Below are 27550 nucleotides of genomic sequence, written 5' to 3' on the forward strand. Positions count from 1 at the left end.
CACATTTATTTCTTAAAAAAATTAATTGATTGGAATTGTTTTTAAAGAGCTATAAAATATACATTTTCTGAACTAATTTTTTTTTCTATAAAATTCACAAAACTAGGAAATCTTATACTTGTAATTTCTAGAAGAATGTCAAATGAAAGAAGTCAAATGTTAATGATGCAATTCCATCAGCTTTCGTTGATAAATTTTTTCCTTGCTTGTATATTTTAATTCATATTCCTGTACAATTCACGTATTTCAATTTGTTAGAGTGACAAAGCAATCTTTTTTACATCCTTGTACGAAGTAAAGGAAATATTGTAACCACGAAAATTTCCGAGTACCATATTTCAACGAAAATATCCATTTTGACCACTATCGAGTGCAATTTATCGATGTTTTTGCTTGACATCTGTATGTAAATCGAGAATAAAGAACTCTTTTTTCCAAAACGAATTCTAAAACTAATTTAAAATGGATTCAAAAGAGATTTCTTCGTAGTGCCTGTATGTGTTGTTTGTTTCCTTATTTTTAGTTTTGAATAGTAGTTGGACAAGAGCTGAGCAGCATTGCGGATCATCGTAGATAAAATAAGGACGCTTTGTGACGCTACACAGATACACATTTTACTTAGAATCTGACTTTAAAGAGGGCGTAGTCAAAGAAAATCAGGAATTTAAAGGCTTATTTCTAAATTAAATTAATAATTTTTTAGTATTTTTCTTTGATATTTTATATCTTATACAATATCTTTTTTTTTTTTTTTTTTTTTTTTTTAAATGTATGTGAATCATTGCACCAAAACCTAAAACATTCCATCTTACTCCATAGCAGTCGCATGGAAGTCTTCCTCTCATTATCACTAGTTGAGCCACTGAACAAAATGATAGGTTCAAAAAACGGAAGACTGTGTGAGGTTTGAGAGTACTGTTCGCTTCTGAAAAAACTAATAGGTTCTAAAAACGGAAAACTGGTGTGAGGGTTTAGAGTAGTGTTCGCTTTTGAACAAAGTGAAAGGTTCAAAAAACGGAAGACTGGTCTGAGGTTTTAGAGTACTGTTCCCTTAACAGATTTCTTATTAAAAATGTGCAAATGGTAGATTAAAGAAGGTCGATATTTTGTGTTTTGCTGAGCAGTGCAAATTAATTCACAACTGTGATTACTGAATTGAGTTTAATTATATGTTAATGTTGGAGATTAAAGAAAGTGGAAGGAATAGTTACATAAGCAAACGAAAGGAAGGAAGAAAAAACTGCAATCATCCATCCTATGATGGTAATTTGAAAATATTTTGCTCAGCCACAGTTAGGCCGCCAATATACCTAATCAAATCAAATACAAAATCAAAACCAAACGCAAATTTATTTTATTTAAACATAGACACTCATATAGGATTTTAAATGAAATGTGAGTGATAACAGAAGTATAAAAATGAATACGACAAAATATTAAAAACTATATTAGATTTGGAATGAAATTTAAGAAAAAAATATGGTCTCATAGTTGAAAGTTATGAGTTACAAATTGTCAGCAATATAAATAGATCTTACTTTTAACTCTTTCTCATCGAGAGACGACCAAATCTGTTTTCAACAAACATCGAAAACGCCCGTGTTTACGAATTTGTCTTGGAATAGTTTCCCTTTCCCCCTGCCTAGTAGATCCATTGTGTGCAGTTTCACCTTAGGGCCGGATTGCAAATGCGAACGTCAATAGCTTTCCGTATTTCTCCTTTATTTGCTTCAAAAGAATGACTGACATGTCTTTTAACAACTCGCGAAACCAATGAGCCATACACTAACATGGAGGGGAAAGAACTAGGTAGAAAATAAACGAGGCGTTGGGGCGGTTTGCCGTTGCCTGAATGAACGGGCGCTACGGGCGACTTCGATGCGAAAGAGTTAATGCAGGAAGTAGTGAACATAGAGGTAGAGCTAGAAATATTACGATGGACATGCTATGAGTTGCGAAAAAATCATTTTATTTATTATTTTATCGATGCAGATAGCATTCGTTGTAAAACGTGAGTAAGGAATACAATACAAGGAAATTTAAATTTTAAATGCTTCATCACATTGTACAACATATTAAAATTATGTAAATTATAAATGAAAAGTCTTATATTGTGTCAAGGAAGTAATTTATAGCATTTAAAAAAAATATTTTTAATGGAAAAGATTTAACTGCTAAGGGAAAGCAAAGAAACACTTTCAACTTATTAATAAGATAATAAGCTTTTGGGAATTATACCTTATAATTGCATGATAAAACTAGCAAGACTGTCACTAGCAATGCTGTAACTTATAGTTAAAATATCTCATTACTGAAATTACGCAAAGTTGTAGAAACAAGCATACGCTGAAGCAAGGCCGGAATCTGTGCATTTCCATAGGTGAATATTTAGTATTCCAGGGCCTTGCTAACGATTAAGCTTGCGTCACAATTTTGAGGAAGTATACCACAAAGGGAGTTCGGAGAATCTCTCATCCCTTTTTCCCTACCATCACACCCACTCGAAACATTTTCCATTCGATGCGTATTTTTAAATGTTTCTTGCCGCACAGACACTGTACCCTTACAAATACAAGAGACATCTCCGGGATTCGAGCCCAGGCTTATAGGTTATGCACAACAGTCAGCATCCCTATACTATCTGTGCTGACATTTATGTTTGTTAGGTTTTTCTAAAAACCAATTCGAAAAAATTAACCATGTCTAAGAGACGATTCGGATCACAGACCTTCTGCCAGTGCTTGGCTTGAACTTACAGTATGCGGAAGGGAAGGCAATAATTTCTTATTCTTGCCCGCTTAATGGACGACTGTAATAAAGCCTCACGTTTAGTCGGCCAAATTTAGGTAATTTCTAGTTATCGATCACTACAATTTAATCTAAACCCATATGTAGAGATACCTGTGCTTTTCGAAACGCAAAGAAAGTGCTGAACTGTGGCTTTGTTTGGATTCGAACCAGAAATCTCACACTTTCTAGCTGAAAGTGATAGCAACATACACCATAAGAGCATGCACGAGGAAATGCCGTAATTCCTTACAGTGCTATGTAATTGAATATTATGATGTTCACGGAATAGCGCGTAATAATTCTGCTGCCAAATCTCTCTCTAAAGTGTAATTAAGCAGGTGGTACTCAGCTACTCACCTGATGAGCTTTACAAGATAAGCTTCCGGCAGGAATGATAAGATTGTTGTCATCGCTAATCTAAGCAAATCGTCGCAAATCACGCTAACAGAGCTAATCCAAACTCGGTTACTCTGAATCTATGAATACTATTACGTAGTGAACTCTACATTTGGCTACAATGCGTCTCTTCTAATCACAGTTCTTTTGCATAAACGTTCGGGTACCGTGTTGGTGCAATTTTAAGTCAGAAGGAATAGAACTATGTCCAATTTACAAAGAAACTTTGGCTTGCAAATTAAGGAAACCTTACTGTATTCCATAATAATGCATCTTCTTTCCTAAATGTCAATATAACATAGTACTAATGCTTGTAAGCGTGCAAAAGTCCTTAAAAGATCTCTTTATGATTCATTTCAAATTTAGGTTTGAGCTCTGCATTTCCATTTCCGGAGACAGTTTACTTCTAATAATTAGATATCAAGATTAATATTGCTTCCTAAATTTCAAATTTAGATTTTCGAGAGGACATTATCTAATTCAATAATCCTTTAAGCGTGATGCGACTAAGGGTATATGACATATTCAAACAAATTGAACTTAAAGCTTTAATGTAGCAGTAATAAACCGTTCTGAAACAGATGGCCTTTAAAATGATATAACGTTCCGAAATGGAGCGATTTATCAAACAAAGCTTTCCCTTTCCAAAGGGTAGAGGGATAAAGCTTACCGATTCCCTTGCGCGGTAGGGCTTAAGCGTTATTTATCGCCTCACTATCATTAGTTTCAAAATTTCCCTTGTTTTTCCTTTTTTTCCGCGCATATATATTATACTTGCAAAAAAGGGAGAGTGCATGTATTGGTAAAAAATACCCAATCCCAGACAAAATTGTTTCCTCGGAGAGAAAACAGTTACAGGTTTTTTTTTTTTTTTTTTTTTTTCGGCGGGGGTTCTTTTATTTTTTATGTTGCTTTTCTCTTCATCTTTTTTTGTTTTAGAGTTTACTGATGTGATGCTCTTTTTTTATTTATAATCTTGCTAAAGATTTTGCGTTAAAGTGGGATAAAAAGGCTAACCTGGAGAGAAATTCCTTCCGTCTGAATTTAAGTCATGTGGAAAGGAAAAAGTGAAAGTATCACGATACCAACGGATATCGCAAATCAGAATTGAAAAACGTAGCTCTTATACGCCACGCTATTTAAACATTATCCTGTTTTGTATACATACTATGATGGACACGAGCGGAAAGAAGCACGTGTTAGATAAATATTACCTGACATTTCGCGAGCCCCGGTATTTCCGTAATATATATTGCGAAAACTGTTAGAAAAGAGTTTGGTATAGAATTATGCACTTATGATATATATAAAATATTTTTCTTTTAACTAAATGGGGTGTAACGTAGCAGGCCTCCTTGTGGTGCACCCTGGATAACACTAAATTTGCTACAGTTTTGCCCCTCTCTCCTGTCTGATAAGATACATTTCAATGGAAACTGTTGGGGTTAGCTATTCTCAAAATGAGTGGTTGCGTTCTATATTGTTGGCTTTATATTAGAGAGAGCAGGCGGTGGAGCAGGTATCCATAGCTAGCGTGTTAGTTTCTAATTACCAATGGGCCCTCTTACTACTTACTGCCTTTGATGGGAAGATCATTGCTGTGGCTATTCAATAACTGTTGATTCGTAGCCACTCTTTTGTAAAGGCAGTCATAGTATCATATTCCAAAAGTGCGCTTATAGCCCTTCTGAATAATCAAAATAGTTCCCAAAGAATCTGGGAACGCAGGCCTTTGTTTAATGCAGTGGCATGCAGAATTTATTTCCAGTAGAATCCAGCCCACTGTGGAATTCTGAGCAACGCAATTCTGGGCAAAAGCTTATACTTTGGCTAAGAAAAGTGCAACGAATAAATCTACTGCTTTCTTTTCATATGATCAAATTGTTTCTTAGCCTGACTCTTAAAACGTTCTTAAAAAGAATATGATTCAACGTGCTATGGATAAGAAATGGAGGATTATAGGGGAAGAGACAACTTCCATTTCCAGTTTTCCAAGAAAGACAACGGTAGCTCTATTTAGACGTCTGACTGGACATGACTTTTTGCGAGATCACCTCTACAGAACTGGAGTGCTGGACTCCCCAAACTGTCTTTCGGGTGAGCCCAATCAACTTATGAATTTAAATTGGACTTTCTCAGTATGAGGACATTGTTAAAAAGTACTAGAGAGTCCGTGAACTGACTTAAGCGCTAATGTTTGGCATTTGTAAAATAAAAAAAAATAAATTAAAATCTTTGTCAATACTTAATAATTCTAGTCCAACATGTGTTTTGCGCAGAATAGCATACCTAGTGAAATGATGTAAGACTGCAAGAACATCAGTAAAACTTAATAGCTTTATATTAATTCTATAAAATAATTTAGTATTTAATAGAATTATTATTAATAATTATAAGCTGTTTTAGATTCTTGCAGAAAATACGAAATTTTAGAATGGATTATTGCTTCAGTACATTACGTACTGCTGTTAGGTTTTTCGCAGAAGGAAGCATTAAAGCTCAACTGCGTTCTCCAGACCTTGAATCACAGATTTTCTAGTTGCCAGCTGGATGTACTAAACACTTACACAACAAGGACATGCATGGAATAATGTGATAATTCCTTGCATTTTCTGCGATTTGAATACTTTGTGCTTCCTAAAACACTGCAGTATATATTCATATCTTTTCATTAATTTTTACGAAAACAAAATGACTATTATTTCCAGAATTTTAGAACGTCATACATTTTCCGAGTATAAAGAAGTTATGAAATTACATACGTTTGTAATTTGGAACCAGTTTGAGCAAAGAGATTTGAGAATGAAGAAATTTATATTACCATATAAAACTGCAGAAAAGGTGGGCTACCAGCGGTATATACGGACACAAAAGCGAACACTGTTGTGACCAACCGGTGACTCACAAGAACCCAAAAATAAACCTATCGTGATCCACCGGTGGGTTACGCGGCAGTTCAAGTGTTAAAAGTCCCGCAAAATTCAATTTCAGTGGATTCCAAATTTCGAGTTTTGCAGGGAAAATGACAAATTTTTTGAAATATTTCAATAAAAAAATTTAAAATGCAAATGTTTTGGAATAAAAATTTCTGACAGTAGCTTATTCGAAATGAAAATATCTCAACTACTTCTGAATTTATACCTCTTCCAAAATGTCACTTGTAAACGAGCTGTGGATTGAAGAATATGTTTTTGCGCTCTACCAAAGAGAAATATTTTCCTATTCCATAATACAAAAACTTTGCTAAGTGCATGGTATTAAAATTTCGAACTGCAAAATAAGGAACATTATTAATCGGAAAGGAAAAAACCGACAATCAGTACTTCTACACGAAATGAAGACTCCAACCGAATAATAAAAAAAGGTACGTATTATTTCTTATGCTTCTAAAGTTAAATCATGATTAACAAGAGAAAATCCGCCGGGGAAGAAATCATTTGAAAAGTATTAATATACATCTGTAACAACAATAAATAAAATAATAAATCCAAGTTTTACATCTTAAAAAATCTAAAAGGCACAATGCTTACCAATCTTACGAGGCATGTGGATCAACGCAGAATAATTTATAGAATTCTGTATGAAAAAGGATAAGTACATTGTGATACTTGATGTAGTACTGGATTCATAATGGACTTCAATAAAAAAAAGGTCTATTTTCGAAAACGAAAGGGGAAAATAAAATTGCAAACCTAGTTCCGCCAATGCAATGAGAGTTTCAATAAGCGATTTAAGATTGTCAACAGATTCTATTACAGTCAAAAATAAAAAAATAAGAAGAATGTAAACAAATGTTAAAGCTATGACGGATTCTGGCAAGTTGTGAAAGAGGAATAGAAATTGATAAATTCAGAAATTTAAAGAAAAGCAGTTTTATCATAAAAGTTCCGATGCAGACACGTATTGTAGAGAAGAAGGTTATCCTGTCTAGCATTTAAAAGTACTCTTCAATATTAATTAAACGCACTGAAATTGTTCTAAAAATACATAAACACTTTCTGTAATATTTCTACAAACGTTAGCTTAAAAATCAGGCATTTTTGGATTTAAAATATTTTTTAACAAATTTGGAATTTCTTTCTTTCGTCTTATGTAGCAAGCACAACTGTGTACAACGACATTTACAGACAGCCTCTCAAATTTTTAATTAAGAGTAATTCGAATATTGACGTTATAAATACAGACCTCTTTTATTCGATTGATTTAGTTACATAAAACGCTTTCCTTATGTGCATTCGTTATGCAAATTGAAATTTCGAAGATTTTTAATAAAATATAAAACGTAACAAAAATTTGTGTAGTGAGATAGTCTACTTTATTTGAATCTTCTCATTAATCTTTCGCTATGAGCCTACGACAAAATCCTTGAAGAGGTATTTAGCCGTTTAACATTTTCGAAACTGTCTGTAACAGAATATTCAGATGTTATTAATTTATTCTAATTAGGAAATTACTTTTAAGTAATTTTGACAAATTTTTAAGGTTTTCCTCTCTCCTTGCTGCGTGTCTTTGTGGTATAAGTGAAAAGCACATCCGGCTAGCAATCGGATGGTCTGGTGTTCTATTTCATGGTCCAAAATAAAATACCTAATTATCACAATAAAATATTCTTAAAATTTTCGATATGACTGAACATATAAGGTAATTTTAGTGTTGTTAAAATTCTAATTTAATTACGAAAATTGGCTAGGAATTCTTCTTGATGTCATTATCTGGTAAAAAAATAGAATAATATTCTAATTGAGAAATTTCAAAAACGTGTTAAATGGAAAGGAGTCCTAAGTAAATGAATCTTGGGATATTTGAAATGTTTAACTTATAGAAGTTACCAAATTTTCTATTTAAAATACAGATCACTCTTTGTGCATAGTTCTGAACGTCATAAAATAAGGAATAGAGAAATTAATGACAGAGTAACCAAGGCAGCCATTACTTTTATTTAAAAGAACGGAAAATTCGTCTAAATGAGCTCTTTGTAATAGCCATTGACTAAAACCATTTGAGAATATCGTGCTCAAAATGAATAGCTTCTGTTTGTCTCGACAGTCGGTAAATATTCGGTTAAAAATCTGAAAGGAATAAAACAAATTGTCTGTTTAAAACGCAAGAAAATGTGCATAATCTTTGCTGGAAAAAAGATGGTCTCGGTCCTTAAACGATCTTTGATGGTCTCGGTCTTTGATGGAAACAATTTAATTTTTGTTTAGATGATTTTATACAAAATAACAATTTTGTTATCTGCGAAGTATATTTCGCAATTTATGTTGATTTAATAATTTTCTTGTGCTTTTGTTTCTTAGAAACGAAACTTAAGTCTTAAATATGCTACCATATAGGGTATTTTTTCTCTCATTTCTGCATGCCTTCGTGGTGTGACTGAAACCATACTCGACTAAATCTAATAACTGTACAGTGGCGGCCGAACTAAACGCTGGTGGACGATACTTCGTCACCGCCAAGATTTGGCGATTGGGTTCCATTATCCCCTATCGCTCTCTTGTTTGCCTTTTTAAAGTTATATTTAATCTTTCTAAAATCCCTAATAAATTCCTCAGCATCTGGTGATTTTGGCTATTGGTTTTTTTATACATTGATTATAATTCTTTTGAAAAAGGAATTCATCCAAATCCGTGGTCAGAGTAACGAAAGGAAGTTTACGAGATGTTCTACAGATTCCATTTATTATATTAATTCCTGGTTAAATTTAAAAAAAAATATAAATTACATCTAAGTACCAGAATGTTATAATTTCAAAAATGATGTACAAAAAAAGTCAAAAAAAGTACAAATATTAGAAATTTTATCACAGCTCTTCTCTACCTCTCTAGTCGTCAATTTTCAGTTAGTATAGTTCTTGATCAACAGACTACGCCGGGAAATCTTCAAAAATGCAACCAAATTCGGATTAATATATTAATATCAAATCGTTTCTCTGTTTATGAAGCTTTTACTGAGTAAGTGAACTTTAATGATTTTTCCTGAAAGTCTTAGTTTTTTGTTACAAGTGCATTAAATTTACTTCGAGACATAAAAGATGTCAAGACTTAAAGAGGATGCATATTTCAATTCCTACTCAGTGTATTCATAATATGTAATTTTTATTTTTTCACTATACGATCATTTATATACGAATGCATATTAATATTTCCTATGATATGCATAAAGAATGGAAATACACTTCAAATGAAAGCAGAAAAAAACTTGCGAAGTTTTATAATATTTTATAATTTATCATTAAACCCATCTTAAGGCCCACTTAATATTGCCTTATAGTTAAAATTATCTTATAATTGATTAATTAATAAATAATAACTATAATTAAAATTTTATCTGATAACTGTTAATGATTGCTGACTGAAAATGAAATATCGTAATCACTCTAGTAGACTTACGTTAGCAGTAGACTTAACAATAGTAGTAGTTAGCTTAACAATAATAATAACCCTGTAGTAGACTTAACAATAGTAGTAGTTACCTTAACAATGATAATAACTGTAGTAAACTTAACAATAGTTAGCAGTTCTCCTTATATCAAAAAGAAACATTTAAGTGGAAAACGTATAACTTTTTCTTACCTACAACTTCAATATATCCAGTTTGGCTCTTCATAGGAGAGGTGTTTATCTGGCACATGTATTCCCCTCTGTCCCTTTCTTGGACTTCTGATATATGCAACCACCATGTTCTGTGACTGTTGTGAGTTACTTTGTAACGAGAATTTCGAGTGATGACACGATTTTGGAGGGTCAGCAAAGTATATCGGTCGGTATGGATCCAAGCTACCTGAAAGAACAGCAATACCACATTAAATCAGATTCGACTTTGTTATAATAGGAAAAACAAAATATAATGCTATGCAAGAAAAATGTGGTATTAATTAAATGCCTTTTATAGCTCAACGATCAGATGCAACCAAATACGTTCTTTATCTCGTATAAAAAACACATACCTGAGTAAAAACAATCACAAACGTCTCATATAAACTGCATAAATGCATGCCTTCAATTTAATTTAAACTAAGAATGTTATATTTGGTAGAAGTTATAATTATTTTGTAGAAGTTATAATAAGCTTAAATAATACCATTGTCTTTTTTCCATTGATTGTTTCTAAATACTGAATTTTTAGCCCAAATGAAACCTTAGTCCCGAATGGGATGAAGTTAGTCTCGAAACAGCATTTTGCTTTGAAACACTTAAATGCCAGAAAAGTTAGAATAAAGAAAGTAAGGCTCCTTCATATGTTCCGTGCAATGAAAATGAAGCCATTACGCGTCAGGGTATTACATCATGGCTGCCGTCATAGGTACATTTCTGGTTGATTTTATTTACATTCTAACCGACGTTGTCTATATGTTAACTATGCATTATTGAATCTTTATAAGTTTCCCGTTCTAATTTTAGTACTCAATAACATAGATTCCCTAGTTAATATATAGAAAAACCACATGGATTGCAGATACCCGTTTCAAATTTACTAAAATCTCGGTACATGAAAATGTGTAAATGGTAACTGTAAGAGAACATGTTAAAACCTGGAAAATTAGTGAACGTTTAAATGGTATTTTACACAAAATATGGCTAAGGACACATTTCTGAGTCTTCTTTTTTGATGATATTTGCTTTCGAATTCAGTGTAATTTTACTTAATATATTGCGAAGTCTTATTCTTACGCTGTATGGTAGCCATGATAAATCTTAAATTCACCTTGTTCACATTTTCTTGGCTTACCTTTTGTGACGTCATGCTTATTCCATCTATTCTAACCTCCTTGTTAAATACTTTGTTTCACATTTCGAATTGTTGTCACCAAATATTATCGACCTGTGTTATGTTTAAGGAAATTAAATAATGAAAAATTTGCAAAAATGTATGCATGTTTCTCGCATTGTGGAAAACAAAAGAGACCAAGAGCCATTAAATTTTAAATAACTTTGTCCTCCATCCAAATATAGGCACCTGGGAGACCGAATTTTGAATTTCGATTTTGTTTTATTACCTATTTCTTATTTTGCAAAACTTTAAAGAATTTTTGATTAGCACACTCAGTAATTTCAAAGCGAGCGGTGACAACACCGTACGGAATAAAATATTTCTATCTCCAGCGCGCTTTTCGGAAATTCTAAAGATAAGCTGCTCTTAATTATTTTGCGATTTTGCTATTTAATCGATTTTTATTTTGCGTAAGCGCCAAGAACGTGATATTAAATACATAATGTAAACAAACAGAATGTCAATAATAAGAAAGCAAAAAAAAAAATTTGTAAAGTAAGAAAGTACATTAAGAAAACTGAACTTTGATATGATGAACTGAGAAAAGACTGCAAACAACAGAAATCGTTATGCCAATATTAACGATGAATCGAGAATTCTAAACGTATACTGCTATGCTGCTTCTAAAATTTTTGTAATTTTGCTGTTGAATAGTTTATGGCTTATGTGCGAAGAAAATAAAGCTAAAAAGACAGAAAAGAAACGGGTCAGTAGAAGTGAGTGTAACAGCAGACTGGTAGACTGGGAGTTCAACGAGAGCGTAAAAAACCGTAGCAAAGCCTTTCGGATCACCATTAAAATCTGAAGATTTCAGATTTTTTGTTTTGTTTAAATTCTTCAGATATTTAAAGTGCTTTACTATAATTAATCATGAATATCAAGGTCTTATTTTCCTGGTATATTATATTACGAATAGCTGTCATGTCAGTGAAACTGTCCAAGCTTTCCATGTTATTAATACTTTAGGGAAACTGGATTCATAAAAAATGGATTGTATTACTTGTAATCTGCTATGTGAGAAAGCTGTCATCTAATATTAACTTTTCTCATATGAAACTTCATTCTTATAATTTAAATATTTAGAAGCTCATTCTTTGCATTATTTAAAAGATTCACTAAAATGCTCTCTGGATGCATAAGGATAGCCCGTCGACTTATCTCCTGGACCTAACCGTTCAGTACAGTAGCACCAAGTCAGGAGAAAGTTTAAAACAAATTAAGGTCTTCACTCGAACAATTTACATAGCTCGTGTAGTAGCGACTCCGCTGCTTTCGTAATTAACATGACTCAAGAGTTAAAGGCAAACTTGGCTATTTAAAACATGATGTCCACAAGATAAAGTGTGCCCATTAATTTTGGCTCAAACCATGAATCCACGTAAGCAAAGACTAAACCCGATTCATGTCAGTTTAGAAACTGTCCAAAATATGCAGTGGACATATGAGCAGTCGCTGACGAAATCTCTCTCCTAACTTTAAGAACTCTGTTGTCATATACATTACTAACTTTCTTCCTGGTGAGAGCCAACAAAAGTAGAAGTAATAATGCAGGCAAACTAATAAGGGAATTTATTAATAAGCATAAGCCCTTACCTAGATAAATTACCAATGAATCATATTTATTTATAGTGTTGAAGAGATTGTCATAGGAAGTGTATATATTCTCCACCTTTTCCAATGCATTTCCTTTGAACTTAGTATGCATTTTTACAAATGCAATAAAATGTAAGCAACTATTTATTGCCTGTTGTTTACGAGTTCTGTAAATTACATATTCAAATCCTAGAAACAAAAGAAGAAATTTTTTATTTGTTATTTAGTATCTAATGTGGTAACCCCAACGGAATAAAGCCCGATTTATTTTTACAATATAAATTTTGTCGAAACTAACATGTTTGAACTGCTTATCAAATTTGGAACTACATAACTGACAGGGCGGTGGCCCGTTTCATTATAGCTTTTACAAATTAGCACTCGGAGCCGTTGACCAAGACATGGAGGCGTAGAAATTCTGTACGTCTCATTTCCTCTTTGCTGTGCCATGAAACATGCTGTTCTCTGACCATCAAATATTTTAGTGACAATGACTGTTTCCAAGTGACGTTCTAGTAGCAGAGCATTTTAATGACTATTTCGCATTTGGGAGACGTTACGCACTCTCTGCGGCTTATAACTGAAATTTAAGCTTGTTAAATTTAAATAAACTCTGATAAAGGTGGTGAGAACTGCAAGACTCTTTGCGCTTGTTAAGAAATTTAAAAGACCATTCTTCAGCATATAAGCTCTGCCGTCAGCTGAAATTGACGTATGTTGAAGTGAAGCATGTTTACGCGAAGGCAGCTTATAATAATATAAAAATGCAATGAACTATTAATACATCTTTAAATATATTCCCATTAGTGAATTTCAAACATAAGTAAACTTAAAAAAAGTCGATAACTGAACTAATCATTTGTAATTCGTAAAGTTCTATCACGCATCTCCCATTTTGAAAATACAACAGTTTCAAATCGTTTTCCTATTGAATAAACCACTGAAAAAATAAAGGTGTACGTCTTTTTTCTACTTCTATTTGCAGAAAGCTGTAGACTGCACCTTTTTAATTAAGTCAGCATTTGGGCAGCCATTTCGAGTACCCGCTGTCTTTGGTAATCCTGACAGTATGCAGAACCTGGTATTACATGACAAAGCACAAATATTGCACAAAAGATTTGTTATTCCCAAATATATTTGTGAGATAACAGCTTTAAAATACTTCAATTGAATTCATGCAAATGTTGCATGAATTTGTCTACTATATATTGAATTAGAATACTGAACATCAAAACACTAACCTTAAAATTATACAATATATTTATAGGTACGAAGATAACACCTTCTTTCTTGAAAGGATTATTATTCAGCCTTTTCACTATAAATTTACGCGAAACAAAAGCTGAATTTTGAAAACAAATTCGCAAATCAAAAACGATATAACTGAATGTGCGGGAGCACCGAACTTTTAAAGGCTATAAACAGAATCTTAGCAAAAATAAACAAAACACTACATCGGATATGGCAGTTTCTTTCTAACTGTTAACACACACAAAGAAAGGATTCAACTGGGAAATATGTCTATGGAAAAAGAAACAAGTTTTTTTGCGAAGAGACTGTATCTTAGAAATTTATCATTCTAGTGTCGTTCTAACAAAAGAAGTATGTATATGTTTTTCCGATTTCCCCTAATCTTTAGTGGACCTTAAAGTTAATATACGTCTTGAAAGTAAGCAAGCAAATCGAGGCTAAAATTTAAAAAAAAAAATATTCATATTATTTAAGTTCTTTTCTCTTTAGCAAACATCGATAGCCTGGTACCGCACAGGACTCCTAACTCGACATCTCTTATATGCATTTAACTATAATTCATTTATATTTATGCAAAATGTAAGAGAAATCGGAGACAAAGTCGTATGCTCCACTGGTAAGAAATAAATGTATCGATGAATGATGATACAAAGACTTTATTGTAGTGTGGATATTTAAATTGTTTGTTACAATTAAAATTAAGCGAATAAAGTTTTATCTTTTCTTGGTCCACGTCACATATACTCTCTCAGACCAGACGGTTATTCAAATTAAATCACTCATAGAAATGTCTAAAATGCCGCAACAGTTTGCAGCAAGTCACATCTGACTACTTTAAGAACCTCCTTGATGTTCACAATTGCTGACATCGTCCAATATTCTGCTATAGACTAACATACTATTATTCGAAGATTGTACATTGGCAGTTCTGTCCGAGGTCCAAGTTCCGCGAACGGGCTGTCTGTATGGCCGTTTTCGTAGTTTCCCCTATAGGTGACAGTTTCTCTTAGAAAGTCGCCCACGAAGACATCACTCCCGTTATGCAGCTAACCCTCGTGTGCTTTGTCATAATCAACTAAATCACCCAATATGTGTCTAACAGTGTTCGACGCTTCTTTTCGCGAATACCTCAAAAAATGCCCGGTCATTTAATGGCTCTCGTGACAATATCAATGGCATAGGAGGCCTGCTTTTCACATGCATATCTTCTGAGATAAGCCCAGAGGGCTAAGTCAATGGATTATAAATACAATGATGTAATGTTCAAAATGGAAGCTTTTTGTTAAATTTTGCAGCATTAATAACTGCAATTTCTGCAAACAACGCTCTTTAGCACACTCAGGTTGCGTTAGTGGCTGAAAGTCCTTATATGATACTAAATTATGTTTGCAATTTTAACCTATCCCTTAAAATTTGCCTACGAACGTTCGGGAAATCCTGTATAATATTTTATGAAAATACTACATCTAAGAATTATAAATATCCAGAATTTATTCAGACTGTGATATCGTAGTTCTCTAGATAATATTTTTATAATATTTGAGAACATTTTGCTATCATGTAAGCATCTCCAAGAAATTTACTGTCTGCAGCACCATGAGTTTTCTGAAATGAAATGATAAATTTTGCTTCTAGCCGGATATAGTTGCACGCTTATAAAGCCAGGTTATCCCTTGAATTCCATGCGGCCTCATTACGCAAGTTTATTTTATTGTATTAAAACAATGTCACAAGATTTGCATGCACATCTGTTTTGTTTCCATTTTCAATTTAATTTACATATAAGTATAATTTGAAATGAACGCAAGCAGTAAAATATTAAATCCATGAATTGATTTCTAATTTAAAGCTGTTTAAATTTATTTTCAATATATTTGGTTACATACTATAAATGTAGTCAAAATCGTGTATTTATCATGATAAAACTGTAAAATGGTGAATTAATGCACTTGTATCTTTAAAGAAATAATAATACATTCTTTGTAACAAAATGTTTTACATCTTATGTAAATTAGTGCCTTTGGAAATTCACACTGCTTTCTAATGGATTTAATTCCAAATTTTCGGCATTCACTTTATAATATATTTCTCCCGCTTTCTTGGCGTACCTTCGTGGTGTAGTGGTTCTGCACGCTGGGCCGGTATTCCAGAGGTCCATGGTTCGATTCCCGGCGAAGGCGGTTGCTAATTTTTCATCTTGCAAATACCTAATGTCTCTATAAGTTGATGTATATTGGACTAAACATGTATTTCATAAACAAATAATTACAAAGGACATGCAATATTTAATGAAAAATCTTTATGAGTTAAATAAATATGCATAAATTAAATGGATAAGCATAAATATATTGCGTAATTTGAAATTGCCTCTTGCGCTGAATAATGAAATAATGCAATGTAGCAAATGAAAAGTAATAAAAATTAGTCAAAATAAGAAAATTCTGTACCTAACACCTACGAAATTGTAAAAAATATAGTGTGGTTATATATATATATCAGATAAGTCTAAGAAGACTTGCTTCTAAGCGGAGCTCATTAAAAATGTGGACAAGAGTGTAAAAGATTTGAGAAAAGTAAGTTCTACAAAATGATTATTTTATATATTTCTTAAGGAACTTAAAATTTCTTTTCTGATATCGTGTATAGGCCAAAAAACAATCTATATATGTACTTTTATAAACAGCAGAGAAGTAGCTTTAAGACAAACATATACATAAATAAGTTTAAAGAGTAGTAATAAAAAATTAACTCGATTTTTCTAAAGTCTTTTTGTTCTATGGGTCCTTTGAATGCCATACGAAAACGTTCACCCCTTTTTCAAAACATTACCTTTTGTTCTTAGATGAAAATACGAAAACGTAAATGTTGAAGAAGATAGTAATGCAATGAATATAAATTAGTGAATTAGCAAATTAATCAGTAATCAACTCAATCAAAAAAATCTTAATCTAAAGTACCTACTGTTACTGTTGTGTTGTTTAAAGTTAACAAATACTTTGATCTGTGGTATGATCTTTGATAAACCAATATGTATTTCAAACGAGATCCATTCACATCTGAACAAAGAGATGGAGGTTTTATACCCATAATACCTGACGTGCTTGGGGGTACTTGACTGTATGTTCTCTTTCTTCAGCCGAACAAATGTTTTGAGCTTGTTTTTGCAAACGTAAAATCAGAATTCGCTCTGGGCTGTAATAAGATTCGCGTGAGTTTTTCTTTAAAACGCTTGGAAATCTTTTTGAATTCAATTTTTAAATAAAGAATTTACCTAAAGCTTCTTCGTGACCTATATCCTTATCCTGAATTTGGGTAACTTAATGTTATATGCAAAAGCAGGTTCATATAAATGCTCTTTAAATATCACAGGATCCAAGAAGTTAGGATTATCCCAGGTTTATGAAATATTATTTTAGACTGAAATAAATATTTAAAGACTATAGAATGTCATTTAATTTTCTAACCCGTTATTTTAATTTAAATTACCTTTCCATTCAGTTCTCATTTCATTTCCTGCCAGAATAGAAATTTCCAGGACGCGCGATATTCAGGTTAGGTAGAAGGAAAGAAGTAATTAAATGAAGGTTTTGGAGGGTTGAATCAGAGAGAGTTTTGCCTGCTTGAAGACCACGTTGCTAACTTTGATCCTCTAGAGCTTAGTTTTCTGTGGCATTGATTTATTCTTGCCATTAGGTTTGCTTACGCTGACTGCGAGTCAGAGCCAGCTTGCGCTGTAGTTTAACTAAGGAGCCGTTAGAATAAACTTAATTTCATTAATTTTTAACTCATCGTTACCGTTCAATTTAAGACAAAAGTTTTGACTTTTGTAAGCACGAGTTGGTGCGACTGTTAAAATTTATTTCAATTAATAATGGGTTCTTTACATCCTTCTCCTGACTTTATAGTACTTTAAAAGAATGATAATTCACAGATTTCAGCGTCGCGCAGATTTTATGACAGCTAAGAAAATATGAAGTTACAATCACCATGAAAAGCAGCTGTTATCATGAGACCTCATAATTGTTAAGAATGTTCTTAGGCCGTCCAAAGCGAGGGTAGTTAGGGACGCTGACTGCCGTACCGAATAGCCCGTGTTCGAATCCCGGAGAAGAAATGGATGTATGTAAAGAATAGAATGTGTCTGTGCAGCATGAGGGCACGGTATGTATGCGGCTAGCCGAAGTCCTCTTGAGAGGTTGAGGTAGGGGATGAGGAGTGGGAGAACCTTGGACCCGTCCCGAACAACCCCCCATTAAAATTGGGGTGGGGCGGAACTGGGCAAATTAGTACTGTCACGTGTATGGTGCTCAATATTATTGTCAACGACGTGCGTAATCTTGCCCTCCTTGTCACGATGAATTTCGTCGGCTTATTCTGATGTCACTTTCAGACAAGTGAGATAAGTCACAACATCAACACATTGTGTTTAGTAAAGCGAAAGTTTTCTCCGACTAAATGATTTAATTCTAAATTGAAGACTAGCGTCACTTTCCCGATTTCAGATTTACTTTTGAGCATGAAAGATCTTTATTTGTGGATTCAGGCAAATGAAATTGCATGTTTTGTCTAACTTTGCGTAATGTATATAGGTACTGACTAAAACCTTATGCAATTATAAAAAGAGGAAGAAAAAAATATGTTGCATAACTTTTCGATCTATTTTGACAGTATTATGAAAAACGTGTAGAAATGTGTAAAACAATGCTGCAAAAATATTTCAGAAATAAATACTTCTGTGTCGCTTCTGATTTTTTTTCCGGTAAATAACATTTCATTACAAAGTGATGACCCTGAAAATACCTTGTTCTGCCATGTGATCAGTGACGGGAGAATGGATACAGGAAACAGAGGAAAATACACTTTCAATCTTCTTCAACGTAAATTAGCGTACTTCACTTCAGAAATCTTAACAATTAAAAGGATTCTGTCACTTTTGAGTGTATGAAACGAAACAAATCTCAAGGAAAAAAAATTGGAGGAAGATGAATATTTTATATATATATATTTTATATATATATTTTATATATTTTATATATATATATATATATATATATTATATATTATATATATATATATATATATATATATATTTTATATATTTTATATATATATATATATATATATATTGAAATATCTGTTAGTAACACTAAAATTCAGAGAAAATAATAAAACTGACCTTCAGTTTTGTTATAAAAAATCCCACAAAATAAACATTCAAATATGTCTGCAAAGATAAATGAAAAGGAGAGACCATTAAAATGAATCTGACATTACAGGATACTTCTAATATAGCAACATCGAAGAATGAAGATGTTGCGAGAGATGGCACGATATGCGCATATATACCTACTAATAGCCGAGTAGAACGTTTTAAGCGTAAAAATATATTATTGAAATCTGATAAACTAAAACTTGTACAAAAAAAAATGTAGAAACGTCAGGAATAAATGGAATGTTTTACTGTAAATTTCTTAGCAATTTTGACAATGGTATATGAATTTAGTTTAAATATCACGCTAAATAACAATGAAAAACAAAGTCCAACATTAAGAATCAGCGTAAATTTTTGCGGTACTAATTTCGATAGTTTTTGAACTACCTTCTTCAGCTGCTGAATGCAAATGAACCAAATAAACTGTGAAGACAGATAAATAAGGATAGAGATAAGAAACGTTGGACAGAAGTTAAAATACCGGAGCCATCTATTGATGAAACAAGAAAAACTAAAACAGTAAAACAAAATTTCTCTAAAGGCTGAAGGTAAAGATGGGTTGCAATTGGCGTCATTAACTAGAACAAAAATGTTTGTTTTTTTTTAGATGTGAAACGCTTCTAAAATATCTAATTCACCAATGGAGGACGTTTTCTGAATAATTTTGGCTACAGAAAAATGGAAAGTGTGATTTTCATTCCAACAATGCTGAGCAACAGCGGATTTCTGTGTTTCCTTTTACCTCATGTTCTTTAACACGGAATGTTAAGGCTCTTTTTGTCTGACCAAAGTAAATTAAACCACATTAACATGGAATCCTCTAATTATCCCAGAAATTCGTATCCAGAATGGAGTCCTTAAGCATGGAAGCACGTATCTGCAAAATACGTGCAATTTTATAGCTAATTGACGGAAAGAAAGGAATGACAACAGAATTCCTATAATCACCTAAAACAGGATTGTACCTTTTGATGTGTTCCAATGAGAATTTTTTAACTGCACGGTTAATAATGTTGGGTGAAAAGCTCCTGTCAGTAGCAACTGCTTTTAAATAATTTAGTTCTTGATCAAGAGCTAATTTGGAAAAGCAAATGTGAAGTGCACGTAAAACAAAGAAATAAAATGAAGCTAACTTCTGTTTCGTCGGATGACATGATTTGAAGTGTGGTGGAAGGCAAACCGATGAACGTTTACGGTAAACAGTAGTACTGAGGTGAGATATGTTACGTGTGACCAAAATCACATACGTTGTCCTGTTATACAGTTCACTTATGAACTTGAGACAGCTAATTTTCTTCCGTTCCTCGACATTTTGGACATAATTTCCTTTGACCATCTGAAAACGAATTTATCCATTTTATACCTTGATCAGTGAAAAATGGAAAGATGAATGCTTCATTTCTGTTCTGATGGCATTCCACAGTTTGCATATATTTGTCTCAAATTAACATAATTTATGCTTTTTATACTGTTCTAAAGTAACTCTACGTAATTTTAATACTATCTTTTTCTTCACTTAAATAATACGTTTCCTCAAAATGTCATTTTGTATCTATTTATAAATGCTTATAAAAAACAATATGTCTAAATACATTATGGATTCATATTTGGTGGGGAGAAATAATTTAAAATTTAAATTAATGAGATTATGTTTATATAAAAGGTATGCTGAATATATTGCATTATTAAATTTAATCAAATCTATACGAATTACGGCTCCAGAAGTTTTAGTTTGAGAACGAAATGCCTTATTTCCATTAATGTATTACTCTTTTTGAAACTTGTTTAACTAATTTCGCTTATGTTACTGTTAAAGGCTTGTTGCTATTCATGATTTTTTAAGTAATTAGGATACAAAAATCAAATCGGAATCTGTAAAACCAAACAAACGTATATTATGATTTACGGCTTACCCGGATAAATAGATCTAAATTACATCTTACGTATTCTTTTGCAACTTACAATGACAGAAAATAAAGTAAAGTTCCAGTTAAAGAAAAGTCATGTGCTTAAAGCGTTTTAGTAGTTTCTGGAACAAATTTTTAACTAAACCGTTGCATTCAAGGTGCTGTTAAAATGAAATAAATTACCGTCATAAACAAGATGACAAGTTGCTTAGTTACTAAATTTGCTCATAAGCATCAGCAAAGCTCAAATCGTTTTGTTTAAAATATTAATCTTTGGGCAAATCTTCCTGAGAATGCTATCTCTGTGGATTTCTGTTGCATCACCTTAAACCTCATTCAATTTGCATTCTTCTAGAGAGAGTTCAATCACACCAGTGGTGAAGCAAAAGGTAGTAAAATTTGATGCTTTTCACTCTCACACCTCCGTCAGATGACATGAAAACAATCAACAGTCAGCCGGATGCCCATGATCTCGATAATTTATTGTCGACGGTTACCCTAAAGCAGGCGTCGGTAAACTTATTTGACAGCGGGTCAAAATCAACTAAACTATATGCATTAAAATATTTCGGGTCAGTGGTATTTTCATTTTAGAAACTGTTCATTGGTGAATAATAAGATAAATTTTACTATGAAAATAATTGCAGTGAGCTTTAAACTTTAAGAATAAAATTTAAAATTATATATACTGTAAAACCAAACACAGCTCAATGGACTTTAGTTTTCTGTTCGATATCAATGGTTCCCTGGTGCTGAAAATCTGACGCCATATTAAACAAGCCTGGGTATAGTTAGTCAGCTTAAGACAAATAGAAGCATCCAGATTTTCAGTATTTTAAGCTGCTGCTGTTCTTGTTAAAATAAACACTTCCTCCCATTTATAAGTTGCATTAGATGCGGTCAAAATGGCGAAGCCTTTTTCTATTTTATTTTATTTTATTTTATTAATTAATTAATTAATTTTTTTTTGCAATTATGGATTATGGATCGGCATTGCCAAACTTATCGATTTTTCCTTGAGATTCTAATACAATTTTCATTTTTTAAATTAAAAATGCATGTTCGTTACTGCAATCTGTAATCAAACAAATGTGTTACTTTATAATTTATTTTCGTTTTACTTTTTTTCAAGTGTTCGTTTCATATTTATTTTTTGTGATTTATTGTCAATTATTATAGTTTATTTTCAGAACTCAAGTGGATCATTTTAGTGATGAAATGGATCACTCGGTTACCCGCGGGTTATAGGTAGCCGACGTCTCTCATAAAAGATACAATCCTGTAAAGACTAATCCTTAGTAACTTTCCTAAGAGCTCGACTTTAGCTTATCTGTTTTATAAATACCAGCGTCTCTCTGTGGTGTCAGTTTTACTGCCGAAATAATTCACAACAAAAAGCCATTTCCACAGTACGCTTGGTTGTTAGAAGGAAGTTATCGCGATCGTCTGCAAAACTTCAGGCAGTATGGTATTTTCTTTATAGTACTTATTATTTAAGGAGTTAAGATACTGGTTAACAATACTGAGCACATCAAAATCAATCTTTTTGAAATAAAATTTTAAACAGCATGAAAAACAAAACCGTTGGCTACTCATAAAGGTAACGTTTGTCAAGAAACTAAAAAGCTTAAATAACAAAAGCACTTTTTGTAGCAAACTCATTTAACAACATGGTTCTACGATAATTTTAGTACTTGCTGGTGATTACTCAAATTCTTTAACGGACTGAATAATTAAACCCCAATAAATAGAGAACAGTTAAACTTATTGATACCCAATGAATGCTGACAGGCAATTAAATACTAAACTTTCTCATGAAAATATATCTATTTCACATTTTCTACAAAACAATGTTATTTAGTTTTGTATCTTAGGTTACAGGAGTTACGCAGATTACCCCTCATATATGCGATTACTCCTGACTGAAAGTGGTTGAGCAATTTATCAAAAATGTCTGTGTACTTATGATAATAAACTTCAGCGGAACTTCAGCGATGAAATATTGTTTAATTAAAACCAACGATTTAGCTTTAGAGTAAAGGAAAAAATTTCTCGTAATTTAATAAAAGTAATATTCTGCCAAACCAAAGCTCCAAATATCGCAACAGTGCTCAGGTGCTTTGAATTACTACTGGAATAATGAACCAGTAATTAACTTAATTGCCTAAATTGCAGTAAACAACGAAGTGCGCCAAGCTGATTGCAGAGAAGCGATCTCATCTTTCATTCTCCTCCTACAAGCGCTTAGTCGCTCCATAATTAGCTCTGCAAAAGGGGCAGCGAGAACATTTTAACGAGTCGGCGTTTAGGGGAGAATATGTTTTCTGTAAATTTGTTTGAAACTGAGTTTTATGTAAATTATCAAGGAGTAAATAATTCGACACTAACAGAAGCACCCTTCGAAGGCGCGACAAAGCCGCTAAATCCCAAAATCTCTAATGGCAAAATAGATTTAGTCATTGAACAAAATTTTTTTAATTGCAAGTAAAACATATCTTTACGCAAAAAATGTGCTATCAGGTTAGTTTCATTTAGTTTATGGTTTCAGGTTATGGTTCAGTTTCATTTAGAACACTGGCAGTTCGGTCCGAGGTTCAACTCCCATGAATGGGCTGGCTGCATGGCCGTTTTTGTGGTATAAACTTACTTCATACATCAATTTGCTTAAAGACTGTGCAATATAACTTCCCATTTAACTGATGTAAACTTGTAGAAAGTAACCATTTATAAAGAATGCAACTTACATTAATAAATGTAGTTTGCAAATAATGGGGCTCAAAATTTAAGGGGATTAATTATGCCCTTAAAGATTAAATTACTTTGTTCTCTCTATTTTTATGAAATTTAATTCTGGTATGTTAGATTTGATGAAACGCAAAAAAGATTCAAATTCCTTCTGCAAAGGGCCAAGCGAGACTTTAGCGGCCGAGCGCTAAAGTCGCTGAACACTGGTAGTTCGGTCCGAGGTTCTAATCCTACGAATGGGCTGGCTGCATGCGCGTTTTCGTGGTTTTTCTCATGTGTACCGTGCATACGAGCCAGTTTCCCTTAGAAATTCCTCCCCGAAGGTATCCTTCCGCTTAGGCAGGTAGCCCTCGAGGCTTTTCCGTAATTACATAAACCAAAACGTTTGTAAAGGTGTCCACCAGCGGCTGAACGTTAAAGTTGTTGAACGCTGGTAAATCGCTCTGTGATTTGAATCCCGGAGAACGGGCTGGCTGCACGGGCACTTGCGTCGTTTTCCTCATGTGTATAGTGTACACAAGCCAGTTTCCCTTAGAAAGCCCTCCACGAACACGTCCTTTCTCTTAGACAGATATCTCTGAAGTGCTTTGCGATAATCAAATACACCAAAATAAAACCAGTACGTAGATGTTTTTAAGCGTTTTTGTATATCAAAGTAATGATTTTTATCAAATGCGTAAGAATATTTTTCTCGTACAAACTCAGAATAATAAATAATAACTATGTGTATGTTTTGATGTTAAGTCAAGAGCAATTTGTAACCAATGCTTAAATATTTTCACATACTCTGCTTTTAAACCACTGTATTGACTATTCCGAAAATGTTTCTGAATGAGGGTTCGTATAGTCATTTAATTTAGAGGTAATTGATATTCATAATAATACATAAGAATAATTAGGCATACACCCTAACATTATTAGGCTTAACGCCTTCTTTACTTCTCAGAAAACTGTATATTGCAAAGTGTCTATACAGTCTCACCTTGTGAAGCATAAACTAAATCGAGGCTTCCAAAAGCAACTTATTGCTATGTCTTTTCAAAATGTAAGACGGGCATAAAAAAACTATTAAGTACGCAAATGACAGATGACACTCCTTATGCTTACAAAGCCAGCCAACAGTTATGGCGTAACTCAAAAGTACGAAATTCAGATTGAACCATATTTATAGATATGATGATGCATTTCCTACTATTAAGTTAACCTTCTCAAAAATAGAGAGAAAGTGACAAAACGGAAGAGCACTAGACGGCTAGAGAGTATGGAAGAAAATTGAAAACTGATAGGGGTAAACCTATGGGAAGCTCAGGTACCGGATAGAGTCAGTTGGAGAAAACTTGAGAGGCAGCCTTGGCCTGTAGGAGGCTGTAGAGCTCAAGAAGAAGAAACCTGTTCTAATTGCTTAGCTCAAAATTATTTCAAATACTAAATTAAAATTTTCATATCAGAACAGATTACAGTTTCCTTTTAATTTTATTACATTTACTTTTGTAGAATGCTTTTAATGTACAATGCTTTAAGAATAAATTCTTCGAAGTGTTAGACTGCATTCTCAACATTTCAGGTAGCATTTTTTTAAATTTTTTTTTTAAATTTCCTACTTGTTTCTAATGTTTCTAAATGTAAAATGTTAAATACTTGTTTTCCATTCATAATGCATGGCATTTTGCAGGATTCTCCTTTCCTGGATTTTCTTGATTTTTCACATAATCGCTTAATAGCCTTGATTCGCCTTTCAAATGTCGAAGGAGGAGGTATGGTATTTTTCAATAATTAATCCGTAATTCTGATTCGATATAATTGACTTCCGTTTCAAAATTTTAATAATTTTATCACTAAAATAAATATTTTGAGCTTATAATTTAACAACATTTTTTGCAATACAAGCAACTTTCTCATTTACAGTTTCAAATGACACTTCGAAGACTATTAGATAATTGTCCAGTTTGCAACACAATTTAACTGCTTTAATATGCTATAATCATTTCTTGATTTAAATCAACTGCAAATATCAATTACAGTCTGCGTGAGAGTTTCAAAATCGCTCAGCAGTAGTAGCTCTACCACAGTTAAACTCCAGTGAACGGGCTGGCTGCGTGGCAGATTTTCAAGCTTCCGTTAGCAAGCTCTTCACGAAGGTATTCTTCCTCCTTTTGTATAATCAACTCGTAATACAAATAATTCAGTCCATTCTATGTGAAAACAGCTACCAAAAACCGGTATTGCGTAGTTGAACAACCAATGAGAGAAAATGGCATTTTTTGTAAAAAAAGCGACGAAAAGTGCATTCAGTAAATGCAGTTAGCATCAGTCAATCAGTTATAATCCGTCAACACATACCACTCATTAAATCATGTATCTGAGTGACATTTAGTTGTTATCGAGTTTTGATTCTGCAATTTTCCCCAGGCTGTGACTTCTAATGAAACTTGGGAGCTTACAATCTTAGCAAACTTCTTTGTATTCTTAATAAAATCAATAATGTTTTTCCTTTTATCCGGGAGATCCTACAATAACCTGCTTTTAATAGAACCTTTTCGCGTTCGAATATCAGCCCCCCAAAAGGCTATTAGTGTCAAAATGGGATTTTGCGTTGGTTCACTATAATATGTGTACCCCTTGCCACCAAGCATTGCCACTCTGTATTATATTTATTTATGATAAATTTTGGCGGCTGACCGCGCAAGAGGCTAGGGTTTAAAGAAATAATGTAAAGAATATAAAAATATCTGTGACAACCTATAAAACTCTATAGGGAATTCTAAAAATATGCTGCTTTTAAATATTATGTGATTTTGCTGCAGAATGGAATTTTGTGCGGCCTAAGTGCGAAGAATGTGTTATTTAAGAAAGAAAGTTAACACATAAAATGTTAATAATAAAAAGATAAATTTTTGTTAATCATCTTACGAAGTAGACTCAGTACTGATATGATGAACTGAGATGAGATTGAAGAAAATATAAAATTGAATGCAAACACTTAACACTGCATCGGGAATTTTAAACATATACAGCTATGCAGTTTTTAAATTTTTGTGATTTTGTTATAGAATTGTATATGACAAAAGCGCCAGCAAAAAGACGCTTAATATTTTATCTAAGAAAAAAGTGAGTTCAACAGCAGATTGGTTGACTGCGAGCTCAGCGAAAGCGTAAAAAATCTTAACAAACCCTTTTAGGTAGCCGTTAAAATCTAAAATCATTCAGATTATTTTTATTTATTATGACCTTTGGAAATAAGTGGTATATTTAGTTTGAATTCTCCGTAAGAAATTCTCTGCATTTAAGCCTTTCTAGTAAAGATTTAAATATGTTCCCAAAATGGCAAACTTATGCAGCATTAAAACAACATGAAACTTTTAAAGAAACAAGAAAAACATTTTCTGCTTAAAGTTGTCAATCCGTAAAAAAAATTCGAAAAAAATCAGATTTCCTTCAGTCAAATTACACAAAATATATTCAGCAATACTGCCATGAGAAAAAATCAATATCAAACGGAGAGGAAAAAACTAAAATCGGGCAATTTGGGAGAAATAACTTCACTTCTTTTGCATACAGAGCATTACATTTTAACTCATACCGCGCTTCAAAATTTCTTCGTTTTATAAAACGAACGATTTGATGCGATATTTTTCATCTGAGACCTTAACGCAAACGCATTTGCTTCTGATTACTGAGGAATTTCTACGCACATATATCCAATGACAAAAGCAAGGAGGAAATAAAACGGATTTTCGCTTCTGATGCATTGAGGTAATATGGGAATGGGAATAAAATACGATAAAAATGTATCCTCTTTCTCGAATTTTATTTCCAAAGCTGAAAATAGCTTACGAATCATAGTAGTTTGCTCAACTTCATATATATGTACGGTTATAAATTC

General features: G+C 32.8%; 1 protein-coding gene across 1 annotated transcript in view; it reads right to left on the reverse strand.

Moving 5' to 3' along the window:
• The window catches only part of LOC118190160 (neurotrimin-like), a 561140-nt gene that overhangs the window by 136175 nt on the left and 397415 nt on the right, over positions 1-27550 (reverse strand). The window contains exon 3 of the mRNA XM_085818898.1: positions 9762-9969. Within this exon, the coding sequence (XP_085675024.1) occupies positions 9762-9969 (208 nt within the window). The remainder of the gene's footprint in view (positions 1-9761; positions 9970-27550) is intronic.

Source organism: Stegodyphus dumicola, chromosome 6, assembly GCF_044657685.1.
Source record: "Stegodyphus dumicola isolate Sdum_Otavi_A_Nest chromosome 6, ASM4465768v1".
Lineage (NCBI taxonomy): Eukaryota > Metazoa > Arthropoda > Arachnida > Araneae > Eresidae > Stegodyphus > Stegodyphus dumicola.